The 14,321-nt window shown below is 36.7% G+C and overlaps 1 protein-coding gene across 6 annotated transcripts in view; it reads right to left on the bottom strand.

The window, feature by feature from the left end:
• EML1 (EMAP like 1) overlaps positions 1–14,321 on the bottom strand; it is a 122,605-nt gene that overhangs the window by 42,163 nt on the left and 66,121 nt on the right. For all 6 annotated transcript variants that reach the window (XM_066188792.1, XM_066188793.1, XM_066188787.1 and 3 more), the window contains exons 2-3: positions 9,962–10,144; positions 4,579–4,711 (exon numbers count right to left, since the gene is read on the bottom strand). In XM_066188792.1, coding sequence (XP_066044889.1) covers positions 4,579–4,711; positions 9,962–10,144 — 316 coding nt within the window. The remainder of the gene's footprint in view (positions 1–4,578; positions 4,712–9,961; positions 10,145–14,321) is intronic.

Here is a 14,321-nt window from a genome sequence, read left to right as displayed (position 1 = left end):
TCCTTTTGATCTCCATTGTCAGAGTTTTGCACCATTGTTAATACTTTGCAATCTGCTGGGGGAGAAAGAATGACTGATTGTCTCCTTTTGAAAGGCAAAGTATGTGCAAGCCTGCAGCCTGCACCAGCATCCCTACTGGGAAAGGTACTGTCTGCATTCTCCTCCCTGACTTTTTTTTTCCCGTTTTCCCCCCTCAACTCTTGGAAACAAAGCTATCCTAGATGAGTCACAAACCCTTAGATTTTAATAGGGAACACAAAACACCACTTCTACATACTGGCTAAATTCCAAAGACAAATTTAGTGTTAAGCAGCAAATCTCAAGCCACATTACATGCCAAAGAAAGAGTGCAGGGGGAAGGGAAAGTTCTACTCATGATACACTAGATTTAGCTTATTTGGAATGAAAATTTCAAACAATTACTCTAAGCACAAAGTTCAGAATAAAACTATGGAAGCATTCAAAAAACTGTTACTCAAAATAGCTCATACACTTCTACATCATAGAATTAGTAAATATATTAAAATAAAAATCAAATTTTCTGATCAAATGTTTCTTGTGAAGATGACATGCAAACACTTTACAAAGCCAGGCAATTCTTGATTGTCTCTCTCTGTCAGGTGATTGTTCAGCCCATCTCAGAATCACTCCAGCCCTCTGTAAGCTGGCTGGCACACAGAACCTCCCAGCTGTGTTCACATGGCCCCCAGAGGCTGAGTGCAGCAGCTCCTCTTGGTTCTTGACCACAATTTTTGGTCCCAGTACCACCAGCATCACCAGGCCTTCTATCTTGCACTGTATTACCACCATATACATTTATAATCCAGTTGATCCATGTTTTGGATTTGTGCTTTTGCTCTATTCAAGTCTTTTCAGTCCCTCCTTAACTTGGATAATTGGGCATTGACTATATGAGATCTGAATGCTGAAGTGGGGTTTGGTGCCCTCAATTCTAATTGAAGTCAGAGTCGGTTGAGGTTACTCAATGCTTTGCAAGATCTGGATCTAATTATCACATTAGGCCCTATAAGAATCTACTGATATCCAGAGATACATATTTTACATATGGAAAAGTAATATGCATAGAGGTTAAATTATTTGCATAAGGTCACAGACAGAATATATGGCAGAACTCAAATAAAAGCCTGCTAGTTCCACCCTTTCAGCCTCAAGCCTTTTTTATTACCTCCAATTTTATATTCCCGCCAGAAGAAGTCATTTCCATTTCAAATATTAAATGGGAAATCAGAAAATGTAGTGAACTCTGAACCACATCTCCTTGGTAATCCAGCAAGGCAGATAAGCCATATACCAACCTGTGGGTTCAAATGAGTTAACCAACACATTTAATACAGCTATTGTATGAAATGAGATTGTGTCTGCAGACATACCAGTAAATACATCTATCTCTAAGCAGGAGAATGTATGGATGCACACTTAGCCCCCATGCAGACTATTTGCATGTATTTACATAAATAATGCACAACAAACTGTTTCAAGGGACAGCCTGATGTCACTTCAATTTGACATCATACAATCTTAACCTAAACAGTGCTAAGTATAGGAGAAGAGAAGAATCAGAAAATATTTGATTGTAAGCCCTTATTTCATAAGGCAGTAAAACATTTGGGAAGGACTCTGTTAACCCACACTTTCTCTTGGGTATATGGCCACACTTAAAAAAGAATGAAAGATACTCTTTTTTACTATTGCAATCCTAGCAGATATTTGTCAGTTTCAACAGCAGATCAAAAATTTAGAAGACAACTCAGCAAAAAATATTTTTCCCATTCTACTGTTGTTTTTAACTTTCATTTTTCAAACCCTACCTTTCCAATTGTGCACTTGTGTTGCATAGAAAAAACTATTAAAAGCCTTCACATAAAAATTAAGTTTAAAAACATCTATAAACACTTAATACTATTTACAGCTGCTGTGTCACTGACCATATTTTGGACTAAAGAATACCTACACTACAAATGAGCTGCAGTTCTCAAAGAAATTCATAAGAAAAGAGCACTGCTTAGCAGAAATCAGAACTAAAAAACACCCTCAAGATTTCCCACCATCTGTAAACTGTGCAATGCTGAGAGAAGCTTCTAAAACAAATAAACAAGTCCTGCCCCTCGAAAAAGGAAGCTATTTGATTTTGCTGATGTATTTCCATTACTATTTTATGCATAAACACATGCAGTTCCCAAAGGTAAAAGGGTCCACTACAAATACAAAGTGTGATTGAATTCACCTTAAGGATGCATAATGAATTAGTCTACTTGACTGCATAAAAGAAAGATATTTGGAGCACTTAATGTATCATCTTTGAATACTGAATATGTGGAACACCATTTATTAAAAAACCCTGAAATCCAACCAGTTATTTCAAGGTTTACTATTAAATGATTACAAAAAAATTTAGCTAAAAAAAAGTTTTGTACAGTAATTAATCGATGAGGTTCTTACCATTCCACTTAATTCCTCTTGAAGTACATTTATAGGCAAGGCATAGAAATATGCTTTAATACAGTTTAATAATGGTAACAATAAAGAAGATTTTCACATTTGAGACACCAATACAGAATTTTAGAGCATTTGAAGGGAACAAAAATTCTACAGCACCTGAATTTACAACTGCTTTTTCCAGGACATGAAGCAATCCCACCCTCCGAAGCAGTCTTAATAAGTGCCCACCTATTTACCCATGGATAAACTGTCCATATTTTTTTTTTTCTTTTCCAAAACTGAATACACATTTTCATGCTGCATATTTAAAGCACCTTAAGCCTAGCTTCTTCAGCAATGAGAAGGGACAAAGCATAACAAAAGGGCACGAAATACTTGCCCTGTGGAAGAATTTCTCACACAGGAAACAAGACAGTCTAAAAATACTCCCTGATGATGCTCTCTAAGGACTTTCCCACTGGCATTCTGGGTATCCAGGCTGCACGTGGGTCAGGTGGAAGGGATACAGGGTGCCACTTAGCTACAGGGATCCTAAGCCAGGATAATCCCTACTGGCTGCAGGCAATACCAGATGGAGTATCTGAACTACATAAAGGCCTCCAAGAATAGAGGAAGCATGACCTGCACTTCATCCACCCTGCTCTGGAGCAGAGAGTCCTATGCTGAACCTTAGAGCACAGAGACTTGGGAATCACACCCTCTGTACACAGGTGAAGTCTCCCAATGCCTGTGCTCTCATTTGTTTTATAACTACTAGTTGAAACTTAATTAGGAAGAATGAAATTATGACAGCTATTAAGAAAAAATAATATGTGAAGAACAAATGTGTTTTAAAATTTAGCATGTACTAAATAGTCTTCCTTTTTAAACACTAATACATTTCCTTTTCTAAAAGGAAAGTTCTTTCACAAATTTTCAAACTTCTGATAACACAAATCTAATAATGGAACAGTTTGGATAGTATTTGCTTTCCTTCTCTTCTATTAAGGGCTGATTCAGACCAGCCTACCAAAGCCTACACCTGCAGTGAGCTCCAGCTCATAAGAGCTCACAGAAGTCCATTTTTGTGACATAAACAAACATGGTATTTTCCAATTTTAACAGTGCACAGTGTAACTTCTCTCTACTCTACAATAACAGAACCTAGAGTTTCTCAAAAATCCGTCCCCTTCAATACAGTAAAAAAAAAATTGGCATATCCTTAGCCGCCATCTCTCCTTTGAGGAAAAATTCCCTTTATGAGAGAGACCTCAGATCTTAGCAGATAATGCCCTCATCTCTACAACTTACCCTCCCTCAGAGCCGATAGCATCATCACTACAAAAAGATGAGAAGACACACAAAAAAATGTACAAAAACACTCCCCAACCCAAACCCCACACTATTATCTTTTACACATACCACACAGCAGATTCACACCACAATAACTGCCACATATAACTTGAACTTGCTTCACCCAATCCATTCTGTTCCTTGTAACCCAGATGTATAAAACATTTAGGCTATTTAAAAAACAGCTATACACAAAGCAAATTGGGACAGAGCAGTAATTTTTAAAAGGGCTTAATACATGCTAATGGTAAGATATCTAAAGATGGATGTTTTCATTTGCATAAATATGTGCTAGGCATCAAATTTTCCTCCTCCCTGAGATGCTGCTAACCCTGTGCATGCAGTTTATATGATAATTTTGTTAGTGAGAGAAAACCACCAAAGATAGCATACTGATTTGCAATGATAACACTGTTTCTCTGCAGACTATATATTTGCTGCTAGCTGCTCAAAGAATTCTTGCACCACTTTTCACATCATGTTGGGCAACAGCACAGGAGAAATGCTTTATTTTCACTATGCTAAATTCTGAAAAGCAAGAAATGAACACAAACCAGTAAGACCAAGCATTATGCATTCTTTTAATACTCATGGAAATAACCTTAATTGTAATTAGAATGAATAAATTTAAAGCCTCTTAGAATGAAATCCAGCTCCTTTTCTTTCCGAACTAAATATTTAGACTCCTGCTTTGCAAGTAAGAAAAACTACATATCCAGAAGGTTAAACCAGGAACACCACCATGTTTTCAATTCCATGGTTATAAGGTTTCTCATAGATGCTTACCTTTTTGCTGCTGGTGATACAGTCTCCTTTCTGGTTCCTGATGGAGAAGGTAAAGAGCCACTTGGTTTCTTTGGTAATACAGTTCCATTGTTAACTGTAGTCCTTAAAGGCAGGGTTTGTACCAGTGGTCTTGCTGTAAAACAAGCGTAAGATTAAATCATTGCCTTCATTTACTTTTCTGTGCTTTTTTCTCAGCAAACAACATTAGAATATCTTAAATTTTCTATGTAGTCTGCCATTTTTGTGTCACTATGGCCAAATTCAGCACAGATGAGGGTTTTAACATTGAGGAATTCTTAGAAATTATTGGTTTTATTCATAATAATAATAGTCCTATCAAGTAAAAACTCTGGCCTAGATAAAGGAGCTTAGTGGTAAGCGCAAAAGAAGTTGTTCTCAAAAACAATCCCGCTCTGTCAAAAGAGCATCAGTCTCTTGCAACATAGATAGCATCCAAAGGAGTGCGAGAAATTAAGGCAAGCTGTCATCCCAGAAAGTCCTGCTCCTCATTCCTTAGTCTTCTTGGAGGTTTTCCACAAGCAAATTATCTATTAAGAAAATTCTACTCCCCCCAAAAGGTCTTTTTTTCAAAGAACGTGGGCTTATGTTTGACAGAAAGGATTTGTACACTTTATTCAGAAAAAGCTACTGAAATCAGCAGAAGAGTGAAGGTAATAAGCTGGCATTATCTACCTACATTCTTCTGATCAAACATTGGCTCAAAAAAAGATCTACATGTCATAGCTGTAATTAAAATTAGAATAAGAGAAAAGTCCCATTCAAGTAGTTAGAAGTTAGTTGCTAAATAAGTGTTTAAAACCGCAAGCAATGAGTACCAACATGAAAACTCCTGTGGATCATAGCCTCAAAACACAGACACAAACATGACTAGTGCTATCTCTAGAGCAGGGAAAAAAGCTTGAATCACTTGAAATTTGACAGGATTTTATATTACAAGCCATTGTAAAGATGCCAAAAACCTCTGGGTTCAGAGAAACACCACCTGAGAGAAGGCAGCAGTCAAAAGTTACTTTAGGAACATAAAATTTCATTGAACTTGGAGAAGATAACAGGGAGAATACCTATTAAATGTTCTTCAAAAAAGACTGCCAAGGATAAAAGATCTCACAGGCTAAACTGAAACAGTACCAATTCTATACAATTATAGGTCATATTGTAACAACATCTTATTGTAGCACTAACAGCAAGCATTTATCGACCTGTTCACCCTAAGTTTTCATATACTGAACAAAAAGATAGATGTGAAAAACTGTGCCTTCAGAAGATTGTCAGTAAATATGGTCTACTAGAGAATGCAACTTGCAAGACAAACTGTCTTGAAACTTTGTTAGAATATACACTTACTTGTTATGTATTTGTCATTTATTTCTTCACAGGACAGAAATTTAGAAAACAACCTATATGGGAAATACTGAAGGAATGAGCCTTACTTGGCTTAGAAAGAGTAAAGGATGACAGGAAAGAAAGTCAACAAAGGAGATAAAAGAAGAAAATTTTCTCTATGCTCAGTAGGGGTGCCTTCCAGCCCTGCCTTGCCTGACCTGTTTTAACTGACTAATGCTGTCTTTAGAGCTTATACAAAACATCTTAAGTTTACTTGGCTTATCAAACCTCTATTTTTTTTTTAATTAATGAATTCAGATATCATAATTCTATTTACTTCTCCTTTATTCATTTTTTTATACTAAATTCTATTTACAGTTTTGTGCTTGAAGCTCTGCTGCTTGTTTCCCTATTGCTTAACTGATGTAATTAATCCATACATATAAAACTGTTGCATTCTACAGAATCACAGGTAGCTACAGTTGAGAAGTTGTGGACCTGTCTCCTGCCAAGCTTTCTGTAGGTCACAAAACTTTATTGAGCTTTGAGAAGATGAATAAAAACAGCAACTGAAGTTAAAAAAATAAATTATTAAAATATTTTCCTTATTTGCAGTTATTTAAAAATGATGCCTACTAAAGAGTAGCTGGAGTGAACTAGCTGGAGTCTGTTTACTCTCCTAACCTTATGAAATCGAAACTAGCAGCAGCCAGGAATAAACCCTGCAACCTTTAACAGAAATTTTGCTTCAGATCCAGCACCAACCCACAACCCACACTTCTGGAAATACAGATTTAAATGGTCAGCTAGTGTAGAAAGCAATACCATGAAACTCTTGCACAATACACAGAAAAACTGTGCCTCATTCAATAAAACCACTGTTTACTCAGGAACTATTTAGTTTTACTTACAACAGCTAGTTCACACCAGTGGTAACTGGCATCACAGTCACACAACTCCAAACATGTCATTGCTGTTAGAAGTCAGTAACACACTGCTATTACTGCTTTGTCAGTAATGTTTATTTTGGAAGTTCTGGTGCTTCAAGGTCTTACCTGTGGTAGCAGGACTGACAAGTTTATCAGCCTCAGCAGCAGCTTTTTTAATCATACTCTGATCTATGGATTAATAGGGCTGTTAAGTTTACAAACAAACCAATAATTGCAAAAGGAAAAACAACAAACACAAGTAAAACAAAGGCAGGAAGCCATACTGAAACTCCACCAAGTAGTAGAATTAAATAAGGAAAGGGAAAAAAAAACCCAAAAAACTAAACAAAAACTCAAAACACCATAAGGGAAGGCGCTCCACAAATGGACAAGATAAGCCGCTCCCTTTCCATGATATATGCTGCTTTTAAGCTGCTTAGCTCAAGTTTAGAACAAGAATACAAAGACTGAAAACAAGCTCAAGATTTGTCCATTTTAGATTTGGAAGTCTGAAAAATGAAATCCTTACAATAATTTTAAATCTGAAATACTCAGAAAAATTAAGTCATTTGTCCCATGAAGATTCTTGTTCCTGACTTACTACAGTACCGGAGGGATCCTGCTTTTCCAAAGGCACTGACCTCTCCCAACAGACACACTTAATCCTGATCTACTTCATCTATAGATCAAATGATAACAGCAGCACATAGTATGCTTCAGGCCCCAGGAGACAATCTCTGTGACATTCTGTGGGCTCAAATTCCGCTTTTTAAAATTCAAAACGTGGAATAAGTTATTAAAAACACAGGGAAAATAAATAGGTTCAGTCCATGCAACCCAAGGGGTAAAGCATGAGAAGTCACCACTCCAGCTTCCCCCACGTCTAAAAAAGCCCCCCCTCCTAAGAGTCTCCATCAAGAGCCTCCATAATGCCATTCCAAACTAAAATTAGTCTTATGCTAAGTAATTGCACACAATTTTTTATAAAGTAGTTGTGCCTACTACAGAATAATAGGCCATCACGAAATACATTATATTTGACAAAACAGCTGGAAAAAAACAAGTGATCGGAATACTTCAGATTCTCTTTCATGTTTATAATTCATGTTTAATAAGACTGACCATACACTAAATAATGCAGCTGATGTACAGCAAACTGAAAGTTCTTTACATAAGCAGTCACAGTATCAATCTTCTCCAGAAATTAGGTGGGTTTTGTTGACAAATATCAGGACTCATTCTGGTAATTTGCAATGGAAGACCAATTGACATTTGTAGTCCTCTATTTGCATTATTACAGTAAAACTTCTTACACTGTCATTTCACACTCACATTAAGGACCAGCCATGCCATATTATACATTAAAAAAACCTCCAAACCACATACACACACAAATCACACAAACAAACCCAACCCTACAAAACCAGCCTTAAAAGACAGGGGGATGGGCTCACAGCAGCTTTTCGCCAACGTACATCAAACTATGGCACTAATGGTCTGCCATGATCAAGGAAAACATCTCCTGATTTAGAGTTCAACTCTGCTCAGAGAGCCCATGAAAATCTGGTTTGTATTTTGCTAAGTAAAGCCAGCAGGCAAGAAGAACAGATTTGGTTACAACTCAGTTATAATTACTAGACTTTATTTCCTCCATACATCAGATAATATCTATTTCACAGGCAACATGAAGCCTCTTAATCCCTTGTAAAACCAGATTTGATGAAATATTCTATCACAGTGGGGGCTATCTTTAATAACATTTAACTTATCTGATATTTTAAATTTTTTTTTTCAGTAAAACAAAGACAAAATAAGGAGATTACAACAGAAAGGGAATAGAACATGAAGACAAGATTGTAGATATTTAGTACCTATTCCATCTGGCAGCGAGCATGAGACATAACCAATTCATTATTTGGCTCTGTAATTCTGTCCCTTCCAGTTTTCCTCATCTCCCAACTCAAAACTTTGTAACAAACATGAGATCTCAGTACAGCAAATTAAGTTGTTCCTACCTAGTTTGTTAAATCAATGACTAGAACTAAATATTTGTTGCAGGGTCACAGATACATAACCAAGATTCAAGGAAGTCCTAACTTTAAACTGAGTAAGTTATGAATCCATAAATATGTAACATAATTCTCATGCACAGTAAGGTTTTAATTAATATTAATATGTATCAGGACCCCGAAAGAAACAACTTTTTAAGTTAGATAACAGAGAGCCTGTGAAGTCAGTACTTTCTTCCATGTCTAGGTTGCCACTACCCTTACTCCTAAGAGCATCCTAAAATACCTTGTGTGTTTCTCTAAGATGCACACAGGCAGCCTCTCAGGCCTTTGCAGCCTCACACACTACAGTAAATCACATTGGTTAGGTTCTAATAAACCTTTACTCCTGTGAAGTGTTGGATGTTCAGGTCCAGCTTTTCGGAATTGTGCACAGAAAAACCCATTCTTGCAGAGCAGGAGCCACGAGAGCACAGTGTGGCACGTGGGCACAGCACAGAATTCCACCAAGCAGTGACTTCTGTTGCACCCTGCTGGCTCTGCTGCTCTGGAACATGGTCAGGCAACAACTACAGCTCTACCTTTCTTTCACAGCTGAGCAGCTGGTGTTGTACCATCCCCTTAGTCATGTCAACTCTGTGCTAGCTTAGAGATCTGTCTTATGTCTGTATGATCCATAGACACTTAAGACATTTTGAATTAAATTTTAATTACATTTTACTTAAGTTTAATTCATTTTTTAGGATAAAAAAATCCCAACCTATTGGAAGTTTCACCCACAGAAGACAATGCCTTCCCTAAAGAGTTTATAATATATCTTGATCGGAAGTAAGGAAATAGTAGCAATGGTTAAATGTAGATTGTGGATTAAGCATTAAGAAAATGCAAATGCTTTGCTGGTTCATGTAAACTGCAGAAGGCTCACAGATTTAACCATCTGGATTTTTATATGTTCTTTTTAACAGGTTGAATTTCAAATGCATTTTATTTAGATTTTGATTTGTTGATTTTGAATATTTCAAGATCTAATGAATAACCTATTTTGATACATATGAAACACCCATTGAACTGCACTATTTTACATCTGTCTGAAATGCAAACCTTTGGTAGGTCCTTTCTTGTTCTGCATGGCCTGCTGCTCCTCTGTAATATTCAAGCGTCGGACCACATCAGCAAGGGCAGATTTGAGCAGTTGGATGTCATCTTCCTGCATCTGGACACGCTGCTCCAGAGAGGCAATGCGATCTGTAACCTCCATACTGCTTGCAGCAGAGGCACTGTCATCTAAAGAAAACAGCAGAAAAAAAAAAAAAAAGCATTATCAATAATGGATAGCCATCCAAAAATACCTAATGCAATTGGCTGCAGGTAAAAAACAAGGCTTTACTCAGACCTGATGACTTCCTGAGGAAGAAAGCTTTCAAGTGACCAAAAGGAAGAGATGGAAATAAAAATAAATAAATAAAAGATACATATGTAAGTAAGATGTGATGATGAGGTTGGCTTCAGGGCCAATTGTTAATTGGGTTCCACTACCGATTATCTGCATGTCAGAACTGCAGTGATCAATCATCAGCCTTCACTGTTCTGCTCAACACAACATTCTGACACTGCTGGGCATTCAGGTAGAGAGCTACATTTTCTGATATGCTACACACCCTTCCAGATTTTTCTGTCTCATATAGGTCATAGAGATATATTATAAATACACAAGTAACACATAGGTTTACCCTTTTGCAAGCTACCATACAGACTGAAGAACAGATATTGACCCAATCTCCCAACCCCTAGTTTATACCAGCAGCTTTGAGAACATTCCCTCTGACTGAAATAAAACCACAAATAAACTCAGCATTACTCAGTAACTATACTCTAAGCCTGCAAATTACTAAAAGGGTCATTACTTTGCATACAATTCACCCATTATTTGGAAGTAACCCATAGAAGCTTCAACACTGCAAATCCATGATGAGGACTACACGTTCTTTCCTTTCAAAACTAGTAGTATTTTTCTTTTTTTTTTTTTTAATAGTATTTACTACTATTTACTAGTAGTAAATGAGCACTTTTGTTCCTATCACAGAGAAACACTGTCTTTTATTACAATATTAAGTTAGGAGAAAGAAGAAAAAAGCAACACCAAAGACATCAAAGTCAGTATCAAATAGGGAAATAATGTGCAGTTTTTCAATAGAATTACAAAGTTTTATTTAACTTTGAAACTTAAAATGTTAGGTACTAACATATTGGATGATCTTAAGTAATATAAGTCAAGAATCATAGCCTTCAACTCATGACTTAATAAGTCATACTGTAGCAAAAATGGGTATTTGCAAGCATCATTGACTTCTCCCTCATTCCCAATGCAAGTCTGCAGCCTGTATTTCTTCTGTTAAACCTGAGCTCTCTTTGTGAAGAGAGCAGCATTTGTTTTCATTTCTTGTGTTCTTAATTCTCCTCCATTCTAAACCAGAGTTTTCCACTTCTTTTGTAAAAGGGCATAATACAAAAGTTAAATGGTTTGTGTATAATAATAACTCCTGTAGAATTTTAAAACAAAGTTAAGTGTTTAAAAAAGGAAAACAACTGTTTCTGAGTACAGCTAAAAGTATATCCAAAAATAATAATGCATACAAACTTTTAACCGTAAGGGTCTAGGAAACAATGGCATTAATTTTTTTTTTTTTAATCTATTAATCTGCAAACCACTCCAATACAGATTGGTTTTGAAATCTGTTCATCACATCAGTTTTGGCTTCTTCATCTCCCACACCCCCAGTAGCTATCTGTGATTATCAAAAGTTGAATTAGAAACAACTTAGAACCAATGTAACAATATTGACAGTCCATAAGTAGCTACAGGCTACTACAGTTTAAAATGCCTGCAAATTCCATTATAGGTTTTTTAAACCTTATTTAAAATATCAGCATTAGGAAATTATTGGGCTGAATATAGTACTACGGTAAGTATCTGGTTCTGAATGAACTAAATCAGAACTCAAGTTCCTGAAAAATGTTAAAAAACATTCCCCACAACAAAGCTTTCCAAACTTTGGCCTAATCAGACTTCTGCTCAACACAGGACTGTCCCGTAGCTACTATAGGTAATTAGTCCCCAAACTCAGATTAGCAGCTATGCTGGCAGCAGTAAGAGCTGCCTGCAGAACTTAACCTTTCCTCTACAAACAAAAGCCCCACGCTGCTCTAATGACTTTACACTTTAACTCAGCTGGAAATAATATGGATTAGCATACTGGACAATAGGCAACCAAATCAAAAGCTTGATTTAACCAGTACAAGCCAAATTCAAACTTCAGCCATTCTGCCAAACTCAATATCAGGAATAGTTTTCTGTGAATTCAGTCTGCAAGAAATAGCCAAATCCCAAAACCAGGGAGGTAAAGGAAACCCAGGGGAAAATCAGTTGGTGTTGAAGTGATCTACCCTTGCTACAAAATAAAACATCCTCATTGAAGTATCCATTTCACTAATTTTTAAGTGTGGAGAAAGAGTAATTTTGCCCAGTCATCAATCTTGAAGTGGTATATCAGAGGCACTGGTTTATTTACAGTCCTGTGAGAATTCACTCCCACTAAAAACTATTAAAATCTACAGTTCTCTCCTGTCTTCTCCTTTCCCCCATCTGCCACTGTGACTCTTATCCTCACTGACCAACAGGCACCAGTAAACCCTTTTTTGGACACAACATCTGTGTCTTCCACTACTATCACTCTTGAAGGGTCCTGGCAACATAATCCTCATCCTTGCCGTACCCTACAGCTTGTTTGGTTTTCATGGTTACCTCACTGGATACAGTTCCCTTCCATGGATCCAGAAAAAAAATAAATTAACAGCTTTCAGTAAGATTGCAGCTGGAGACAAGATTGCTTACAGTCCAGTACCACTTCATTTTACCTCCTCTTTGCACACATGTACAAGTAAGCTAGAAAACAGGCACAGAATACAATAAAATTACATTTTATGAAGAATGCAGAGTTCAATTATAAAATAAGCATAACCTGTTTGTTATGCAAGTTGAGGATAGAATGTTCTTGCCATTGAGATCATTACATCCCAGAATGTTGAGCAATAAAGTTTCACCTTCAACACAGCCAAATAAGCAAAATGGTACTGTATCAGAAGAGAAAAAAAACCAATTAACACTATAAATTAACAATACAACAACAAAACTGTCACCACAGATGTCACCTACTCTACCCTCACAAGCAAGAGAGGCATTGTTAGCTTAATTTGTGACCTCCCTCTGCAGTGTACTACTCAACCTCACAGCAAAGGACATTTGCAAGGAATATTTTAGCACACACTTCTAACAAAATTTGGAAAGGCATACAAAGGAGACTGCAAATCCAGACAAATTGCCTTTAATTGTTAGATCTCCTTATCAGTCACAACCACCCCTTGCCTGTGGATGGACAGAACAGACATCACATCACCTACATGGGCATCATCATTAGCACAACAGAATTAATTGGTACCTTTTTTCATCAGTGGGAAGAAAAAGGACTTTACAGTGGAATTTATGCAACATGTTTTCAGAAACTTGAAGTGAGTCACTTTCTACGGTGTTCATTTCATCGATTTCAAGGCAAGTCTAAATCAGTGTCTCCAACATGTAAATCACAGAATGCTTTTGGTTGGAAGGGACCTTAAAGATTCCTGCCCACATGCAATGGGCAAGAAGTTAATTTACATCTCATGAGTTAAATGCCACCTACAATATCCAAAACTAGATAAAACAAGGAGGTATCAATTCAGATGCCTGATTTGTCATTGCAATACGTATTTCTGGCAAAACTTAGAAAAAAGAGTCATTTATCATTTTTGCTTTGCTGAGATTCTACAAGTTTGAAAGGGAAGGCAGTAAAAAAGGAGAATGTACTACATGACTCTCTAAATTGTCCAACCAGCTAATCCATGATCTCATAGATTGGAAAGATTTCTCATGGCAAACTAAAAGACAATACTGAGTCAGATGATTAATCTGCTTCCAGAGTGTATTCCAGTTTTACAGCAATTTATTACTTGAGCTTAGCCAAATGTGAAGAAACAGCTGAAGCAAAGCCAACAAAAGGATGTGTATGCTGTTTACAAGAGTTTCAGTACTATTTCATTGTGTGTAGGCTAAAGCTAAATCATACTTACACCGTTAGTTAGAAGGAAACCTATTAGACGCATACTATTTTCTATAGATTTCTACCTTCTGAAAAATCTAAATCTTCACTGTATGTTAACATGTATGAAAGTATTAAAATAAGATTTGGCATTTACCCTCCCCCAGAAGTACAACTTTATTAAACATATTCCACCTTTGCATTATGCAGACATCAGTTTTGAGGCTATCTTGTCCAGCTCAGACCACAGCAGTTGACCATGCAGTAAAATATCAGGAATATTAGGTACCGATTCTTAAAAGATTGACCAAGAAATTTGAGTTTATTCA

This window comes from Chamaea fasciata, unplaced genomic scaffold, assembly GCF_029207755.1.
Source record: "Chamaea fasciata isolate MVZ Bird 193981 ecotype frontalis unplaced genomic scaffold, bChaFas1.0.hap1 SCAF_7, whole genome shotgun sequence".
Classification (NCBI taxonomy): domain Eukaryota; kingdom Metazoa; phylum Chordata; class Aves; order Passeriformes; family Sylviidae; genus Chamaea; species Chamaea fasciata.
The sequence above is the reverse complement of the archived record's forward strand: the minus strand, read 5'-3'. Positions and strand labels throughout refer to the sequence as shown.